The sequence below is a fragment of the Gordionus sp. m RMFG-2023 genome, chromosome 4 (assembly GCF_954871325.1).
Source record: "Gordionus sp. m RMFG-2023 chromosome 4, tfGorSpeb1-WG-v2, whole genome shotgun sequence".
NCBI classification, from domain to species: Eukaryota; Metazoa; Nematomorpha; class Gordioida; order Chordodea; family Parachordodidae; genus Gordionus; species Gordionus sp. m RMFG-2023.
In genome coordinates, this window is record NC_088778.1 from 20,951,918 (window position 1) to 20,961,628 (window position 9,711).

At 27.2% G+C, this 9,711-nt stretch overlaps 1 protein-coding gene across 1 annotated transcript; it reads left to right on the forward strand.

The window, feature by feature from the left end:
* Positions 1-3,060: 3,060 nt before the first annotated feature.
* LOC135928707 (actinia tenebrosa protease inhibitors-like) lies at positions 3,061-8,607 on the forward strand. The gene is made up of 4 exons (XM_065465164.1): positions 3,061-3,334; positions 4,697-4,933; positions 5,064-5,190; positions 8,508-8,607. The coding sequence occupies exons 1-4, from the start codon at positions 3,061-3,063 to the stop codon at positions 8,605-8,607; spliced, it is 738 nt and encodes a 245-aa protein (XP_065321236.1).
* Positions 8,608-9,711: the final 1,104 nt, after the last annotated feature.

The window sequence follows — 9,711 nt, forward strand, 5'->3', positions numbered from 1 at the left end:
TAGCCTTAAAATCAAATAAACATAATTGTTCTGATTGTAGTCTTAATATTGTCATTTTTAAAGGAAATGTCATGTTTTTGAAAAGTAAAACTTAAAATAGTTGTATAATTATATAATACATTCTAATGAGAAATAAAATTTGGAATAAACATTGAATCCAATAATTTTCTTGCTTCTGAGGAAATATTTCTTTCAGGCCATTGTGATATTTTAGTAATATCAAATAATTGGCTCTTCTAACTCCTTAAAAGCTGTCACTGCTTGATGGCAGAGACTCTATCTCGTTGGACAAGGTTGCTATTTCTTTTTCCCTGTAGGACAAGAAGTTTCAGAAATAATAATTATTTGATAGAAATTTGAAAATGGTAGATAAATATTACGCCACTAAAAATTTGAAAATAATAAGTAAATATTACGCCGGAAAACTTGAAATCGAAATTAATTGATAAAATAACTTAGTAGATAAATGTGATAATAAATGTAATTAAATATATATTTAATATGAGATACGAATAAATATTAACAAATATAAATTAATATAAACAATAATATTTTTGAAAAATATATCCGGCATCTGTATTTTTTGGCTTGGGGGGGGGGGGGGGGGGGGGGGATTTGCCTCTCTGCCCCCCCCCCGCTGCGTACGCCAATGGTAGAGAGTACAAACTAAATGATAAAGTTTATTTACTTTTAAAATAATAAAATACATGTCCTTTCCTGCAGTGTTGTTAAACGCTACTTTTAAAAGTAGCGCGCTATCGCTACCGCTATCGTTTTCAAATGAGTAGCGCGCTATTAGCTACTTTTTACGCTACTTTGATTTTTTTTTTAAATATTTTTTTTTACGTAACTTTATTTCCATAAATAAAATATTGATATAAAAACATGACAATAATTTGTTACATATATATATATATTTTATTTATTATTGCACTTTAATAATAATAACATTTCGGTACTGTCATCCCCAAGTCTAGAGCGACGATCAGAAAGTATAAGCTTTACCATACTAAATAATCGTTCAGCACTAGCACTTGAGGGCAACGCAGTATTAAATTTAATAAACAAAATTTATATGAAAAAAATCATCAAAAATATTTAAATTAGTATTTTTAGATTTAAAAAAAGCATCTATAGGTTCAATATTATTATTATTATTTATTTCAAAAAAATCGTCTTTGGAAGGCTGCGGTTTCGATCTTGCTATAGTATCGTGGTTAGGCATGCCATTTTTTAACGTTACCATCAGCCTATCAAGTTGCCATTTAGATTCAGTCAAATAATGTATGGCCAATTTAACTTGAAACTAGGATGAACGATAGCAGCTATTACATTATCATCATCATACAGATCTGGAAATCTAATTTATATAAAGTGACTGTATTTATTATAAAAAAAAGAAGAATACCATTTTAATTTTTAAAATTTAAATTTATCTGAGATTTAGATTCATTTATAAATAAAATATTAAAATAGCAATAAATTATGGTAAATAAAAATTTTAAAAATATAATTATTATACACAAGGTAATTAATAATATATTAATTTTGAATTTTATATTAATTAATAATACTATATATTAATATTATAGATTGTGTTTTAAATTAAGCCAATTTAAATTATGGCTAATCAAGCAATAAATCATTCATTTTATATAATTGAATAATAGTAAATAAAAATAAAGTTTTGACCTTTTCTCAATGCCTTTTAGCACAGACTCTACCAGTGGTTGACAAAATTTTAGATTATTGATTCTTTTGATTGGTAATTAATATACTCAGTGTGGGCACATAATATCCCATGCTCATATTATCTTGCCCTTCTAAGATTTTAAGTGAAGCAGCAACATATTGCATAACCTAAAAAATTAAAATGGTTAAATATAATATAATTTATCATTATCCGTTATCATCTTACAAACCTTGTTTTGAATTTTGTAAGACCTATGGATTTCTGCAATAATATTGGCTAGAATGTCATAAGTCTGACAGCCAATTATTCTCTTTAGAGCTAACGCTACAGATTTTTGTTTTAGATTTTTAGGATCAATCTAATGTGCAGTTACTCCTAAATAAGCTCTAAAAATATGACATATTATAAATAAGAAAATAAACATTTTTACCTTCTATTGTGAGTCCAGCAATCTGCCGTTGTACAGACGTAGGAGACATCTGATAGATTTAATATCAAATATTCTTTCATTTCCTTAAAGCTCTCCAAAATTCTTGCCATCAATGTCTGCCGGCAAAATATCTTGGTCAGTGGAGAAAAAGTGTTTATCATCTTTATAAAAGAATCATTATCCACCAAGGATAATGGTTGAACTGTATTTATTATAAAGTTCATAATGACTTTGTCAGCCAATTTTTGGGATACACCAGGTGTTGATGAATCCAAATTGGTTAATTTTGTTTGTATTAAATTTGATTTGGAAGTGGGTTTATCTTCTTCCATTACCCCAAAACTTTTGAGATATTTTTCAATCTCTTTATAATTTGAAGTGTGCACAGTCTAAAATTATAAAATACTTGGAATAAAAATTATGTAGGAGATAAGTACATAAAAATGATTGAAATAACTATTTTAAAATGTTTTAAATAATTTAGATAAAATTTATGAATATATAAAAAAAAATGATTGGTTTTTGATTTTAATTTATTTTAAAAATTAAAGATTAGCCTAAACATTGATATTAAATTTGTTTAATATATTACCTTTAAATGTTCGTATGATTTGAAGAGATAATTTTGCGGCACATCTTGCACCGAAACCGATATCCAGTATTAATTTTTTCTTCAAGGTTAAAGTATTTCTTGAATTTTGGGAAAGGATCATCTATATTTTGCTCATTTTCCAAAGAAATTACAATATCTTCAACAATCTCACACATAACAAGATTTATAATGCTTAATATAAAATGTAAAATGAAATATAAAATAAGATAAAAGCAAGGACATACCAATAACGGAATTTCAAAAATATATAATTTTGAATACGCGAAATATAAATTAAATACAGATTGCTATTTAACAACTGTTTATATCTAATATATAACAATAATGTATGATGGGATCTCTCAAATCCCATTTAGGAGAGGCCAACTTTTGGTATGGGACTATTCCTGTATTGACCCCTTGGCCCCATCCAACCACGCCATCAACATCCTTGACCAGAAGGAACAACTTAAAATTTCTAAATACACAGAAATAATAAACGATCATTGCTTCATCCCAATCATATCAACCACTCTTGGCACCTTCGGCAAACTCGCCTTAGCATTTTTCAAAAAATTAGGATCACAAATCAGCAAACTCTCAGAAGAACCCCGAGAGGGTTTTTTTCTTCGTCAACGATTATCCATAGCGATTCACAAAGCAAATTATATCAGTTTCTATGGTAGCCTTCTAGCCAAAGAGCTATCATAGACAACGCTTACGTCCCTTTTTCATTTTTGTTTCCATTTAATTTTTATACTTTTGTTATTATATTAAATAATAATATATCAAAATAATTTATAAAAATATAATTAATTAAAACAATTAAAATTTTACAATATTTTTAAATATAAATTTAAATTTCAAAATTAAATTAAATAAAAGGATTATAATTTTAGATTTTATAAAAAATATTTTTTAATAATATTTAGATGTATTTATTATGTAAAATTGAAAGTAGCGAAGTAGCGCGCTACTTCGCTACTTCCTAAATTAGTAGCGCGCTATAGCTACCGGTACTGAAAAAAGTAGCGCGCTATAGCTACCGCTACTGAAAAAAGTAGCGCGCTATAGCTACCACTACTGAAAAAAGTAGCGCGCTATTTTAACAACACTGCTTTCCTGCCTTAATAATATTTCTAATAAAATAACAACTTCTCAAAAAATAAACCGCAGCTTTCAAACCACATCCCGAATTTAGAAGTTTGATCTCTAAATCCAATCTATCCCCTCTTCTCTAGGCGTTTTTCAAGATACACCTTCTTGTAATAAAATATTATACATATGTTAAATATCATAACTTAAACATGATTAAAAGAGTACAATATTGCATAAATAATTTTTATTTTGGTTAAAACAAATGCAAATCGTATTCATTAAATATTTATCAATCTAAAATATTAATTTTTAATATAACTTTAAATTATGTTTTAATTAAATTTTTTTTCTCAAAAATTTCTATAATTTCTTAAAATCTCTAAATTGAATTTAATATACTTATAAATAAATATACTTTAAAGCCAGTATTATAATAATGTCAAAAAAAATTAATTTTATATTTAGACTTCTATTTTATGTCTGGACCAACTATTACATATAGGTATTACAACGTACCCAGAGTATGGTATGGTTGGGTTAAAAAAGGTTTTTTAGATATAATTTTCCAAAAAAGTAGTTTTTATAAAATATATATTTTCTATTTCAAATAGCCTATACTTTTAGGATTTAGAAGATGTTTATTTATTCAGATTAGTCGAATATTATTAAATTTATTCAGGTTTGAACGAAAAGTTTCCCAACCATTCATACCCCCCCCCCCCCCCTAATAACTGTTTAAAATTTTAATTTAATGATATACATCATTTAAATATATTGTAAAATAAAAGTCGTATAATTATGTGCCCTAATTTCACACAATAAATAAATAATCATCAGGAAAAAATAATAAGAATCTTTTAATAAATGTTTATTTTCATGTAAGGGGAATGTTATCTTCCAAAACTAAAGGGCCCTTGCAAAGCTTTCTTTCCCCGATATCATTACGACCCAGAACAAGAACGATGCCGATTTTTTACTTATGGAGGTTGTAAAGGAAATGGGAACAATTTTGAAAGTATGGGAGATTGTGAAAGAGCCTGTATCCCAAATGAAACAGTTACGGCTACCACATTGACAATTTTTTCTTTGCCTTCTAATTATACAACCATTTTATCGAAAAGTAAATCAATTTATTTAAAGAATTAAATAATTTCTACTGATAATAGCACAATTCTTTATAAATTATCATTTTTTCTTGTTTACATTAGTGAATATATGCAATTTACCTTATGATATTGGACAATGTACAGGTAACATCACCAAATACTATTATACAGACCAAGAGGATATATGTAAACCCTTTATATTTACTGGATGTGGTGGTAACAAAAATAATTTTGACGATGAAGAAAATTGTAATCATCTTTGTAAAAAAAAGTAAGTGTTGTTTAGGTCATTTCTAAGTAGAACGTTCTTTCATAGCTGTTTTTGAGACATGTTTACAACAATTTTTTATTTACTTATTTCTTAAACAAAATGATTTGTTGAATCCATTTTTTTGTAACATAATATATAAAAAAAGAGTTGACGGTGTTTCGGTTTCAGGCCATTTAATCCTTTATAAAAAACAAAATTTGTTTGGAAATAATAAAAAAAATTGCTAAAATCATTCCTCAGAAACAGGTTTGAAGAAACGTTCTATCTGGAAATGGCTTTAGCATATTGAAATATTAACTCAATTGATAAAAAAAATTATTTGGAAAAAATTGAATCGAACATATCATAGCTTTTATAAATTATACAGTGTACAATTTTTCTGTGTTTATCGTTTTGATTTTGCGTCCTAGAAATCTTTAAGTTAACCAATTATTTTTTGTCCTTTGAAAGGCAATATAAATGAGTTAAACATTATATTAATAGGATAATCATATCCATGGTATATTTAATTTCTTTTAAAAAAGATTTAATACCGCAAAACAGTTTTCATCGTTAATTTTTTAAAGTTTTTAAAAAATATTTTCCATTACTAGTCTTTATGCAAATAAATTAAACACCATCTATTATAAATAACAAATTCCAACAAAAAAATAATAAATCTAAAATTGACATGCATCTTCTCAGTAAGAGTATGATAAAGAGAAGAATGAAACAGCGAAAAATTGTGAATCTCGCTTATATCTCTTAGAAAATTGGGGATAAAGATGAAATTTCGTCCATTTTTTAAATTTTTTATTTAAATAGAGCTGTTTATTTCCCTAGCATCTATTAATATCAATTTCAAATTTTCTAGGTGATGTAAATGATTCTAATAATTTTTTACTCGTTCTTCGCAAAAGTGTACCATATTTCCAGACCAATTGTGTAAGATTGACGATTCCTTTAAATTTTTGTACACATAATAATTAACTGTAGATACTATTTTGTGGTCTGCACGATTAAATGATATTATTTGTCTTACAATACCGTTTAAAGAATTTAAATTCTTAAAAAATTTAATTATGAAAAAATAGAATTGAATTTTTTGAAACAAAAAGATATATAATAGCCAACCTGCAGACCCAGTGGCGTCTAGAGCTAATTTTTATGTATTTACACTTTAAATATTTTGATTAATAAATATTCAATCTAGACTATTAATATCATTAGCTCAGAGTGGTGACTTTTACACTACCCCTCCCCAAGCCACTGACAATTTTATCCTCCTGAAAAATATACCTACCTAAAAAATTTTACCCTAACCTCGAGTTCTTATCCCCTACCTATTCGCAAGTTAATTTTACCCCCAACTAAATGAATTACACAGTACCACTGAAAGTGAAATCCCAAATGATTATTACTTCTATAAGAATAGTGTTGTAAACGGCTCATTTTGAGCCGATTTTTAAAAACAGCTAATTCAATATTTTATTAGGAAAAATATTATGCAAGCCTTAAGATTTCGCTCATAAGTGGCATAACGGTTTGAACATCTATTAAAGAAAATTTGGAAGAGGCAATATTATTTTGGGTAAAGTATTGGGCTAACCATTTTTAAAAATCGGCTCAAATCGAGCCGTTTAATGACACTATATAAGATAGATAGTATATGCATAATATACACTTTAAGAAAATTTTAAATTATATTTATAATTGCAAATAAAATTTCAAAAATAAAGTAATAGAATGGTATTTGTATCATGCAAATAAGACTATGTAGAAGATTAGCTAAATATCAAAGAAAAAATTTTCTTTCTAAATATTCAATTAAAAACGTATTGCAAAAAAAGTTGAATACTACATATTACAAAAACTATATTGTAACATATAATTGAGTAACCAAGTAGATTAATTGCAAATGTAGTAATATCCATATTTTAATGTGATCTTTTAATATCTTATCTCACTGGATTTTACCCATTCCAACCATTTTATGAATAAAGTTATATATCCTCTTTTGCTCAGGGTCTAAGTATAAGCAATCAAAATTGACTATTTACCATAAATATAATTTTCATGGTTCCTCCTCTGAAATCTAGTTAGCATTATATTCCCACTTTAATGATAAATTTATCTTGCATTTTTTAAAGTTATTTTGACCATAAATATTATGGTCATAAATCACAAATAACTCATATAATGTAAATAATATATAATTTATTAGCGTGGTATCTCTAAATTAGGTGGGTTCAGGTGTTATTCAACTTTTAGAATCATTTTCCTGACCAGAATATATTCGAAATCATAGACAACTCGAAATACAGCAAAGTATGTAGCATTTGAACAGATGTTTCAAATGTATGTTAATTATTTTTTTTTAAACTGCGGACTGGATCGATTTAATTTAAATTTTCCTATTGGCCTGGCCGAGATGACCACATAATTTAAGTTATGCAAGATAAAATTTCTAATGGATAAAAAATATTTAACAAATTAATGAACTTTTTAAAAGCAAGCTTAGTCTATTTTAGCAACAAATATATACCAGGATTTTGTTATATTATTCATAAAAAATATTCTATTTTCTTTATATTTGAAAATTATCTACTAAAAAATGTAAATGTTGGGCGGTAATTCTGGTTCAGAGGGTATAATTTTCATGCTAATTTCAAGTAATAAAATATCATTTTTATTTTTACTTTTATCTTATTTAGTATATAAATATTTAACCGAACATCGGATCTAGGAGTTAATAAATCAAACTGCTATTTGAAATAAAGGGTTGTGTGAAATAAACAGAACCTTATTTAAAGCTTTTGAAATATAAAATTTATAAAGAATTCCTATTCGGAACTTTATTAAATTTAGAAAATAAAATGTAAATCCAGCTTAAAAATTTTAAGATAAATTTTCTAAATTATATGGTATAGTTTGGTTAATTCAAACCCGCCCTCGGTTAAAAATATGACAAGTTTTCAAGCCAAACTGTAGTTGCTTAAAAAGTTGGACTAACAACTATGATTTAGTTTATAATTAATGGCTGTTAACCTTAAAAGTAGTAAATTATTGACGGTAGGTGCAGGCCGGACCATTAAAATATTATCTATAATTTGTTTGCAATGCCCCTAAATTATTTTTCTTCGAATAATAATTTTACAAGTTGCCTGGACCTTAATAATATAATTCTTGAAAGAAAACGACATAACTAATTCATCTTTAAAAATCTAAAACTTTGGTCTGGCCTGTTAATATATTTTGTACTATTTGTTTGGCCCATCTAACGGTCCCTAAATATTACATTATATTAAATAAAATTGATTTTTATGAAATATTTCAAGATTATTAAAAGATTCCGATACATCTACTACAATCATAGATGAAGCTGGGCACATTTCGAATGATTCTATTATATATTCTGATGTAAATATGTTGATTTAGGCTATTATATTCAGATGGAAGATATTTTTTTAATATATAAAAGGGATTAAAAATTTATTTGTACAATAAAATATTATTTACTTATACATTTATATATATGTGTACTGATATTATATTCTTCAGTATTCAACCTATAAATTATCTTCAAAATTATTAATATAAATGAAAGTTATTTTTATTATATCTCAGTTCATCCAACAAAACATTAATTTTTTCATTATATTTCTAGTAGGCCTATTCAAAAACGAATATGAATAATCGATCAAAATATAAAATTTAATTCATTACACCTATATAAATTGGAACTAAAAGAATTTTTTAAAGTATATAAAATCTATCGTCTTCTCGGCGGATGTAAAAGCTATTTAAAGAGGTTGAAGTCAGAAAGGGCATCTGATTGTAAAAAAACCGCTACAAAGCCTCTCATGTTAAACTTAAATATGAGCGGGTTAAAGCCGTAAAGCTCACCCACCTATGATGATAAAAAGAAGGACGAGGAACGGTGGAACCACAATTCGTGAAAAAGAGGCAGCTATATACTAGCTGGCAGTATATAAAGAAACCTGTCTAAGTGGGGGAAGAGTTGCGACGTGGAATCCCATGACGGAGGGAATGGTGCAAGAGCGGCAATTGGCAAGACAAATTAAAAGTATAAATTTTTCTAGCAAAGAAGCAACGATGTGGGTGAACTAATAGAGATGAAAAAGTTGGATAATGATTATCGTGATCTTTGTTAGAAGACTATCTCTGCATATGCTCCCCAAGTTGGCAGAAGTATCGAAGAGAAAGATACATCTTAGGATAGTCTATTGGAAGTAGCATCAAGACTAGTGAAAAGGGAATTACTTGAACGGACATGTGGGAGTTAGTAGTAGGAGCATGAAGGAGCTCACGGGTGATTTAGTTTCAGAATGAAAAATACAGAAGGAGAGAGGATATTATATTTTGGTGATGCTATGGAAATGGTTGTTTATAATAACCTGTTTGAGAAAGAAGCAGAAAAGCTTTGATTTAAAAATCGGGTCGGGTGGTGCTAAAAACGGATTGAATTATTTGTTGGAGGAGATGTGATGATAGGTGTATAGTGAAAAATATAAAAATGAT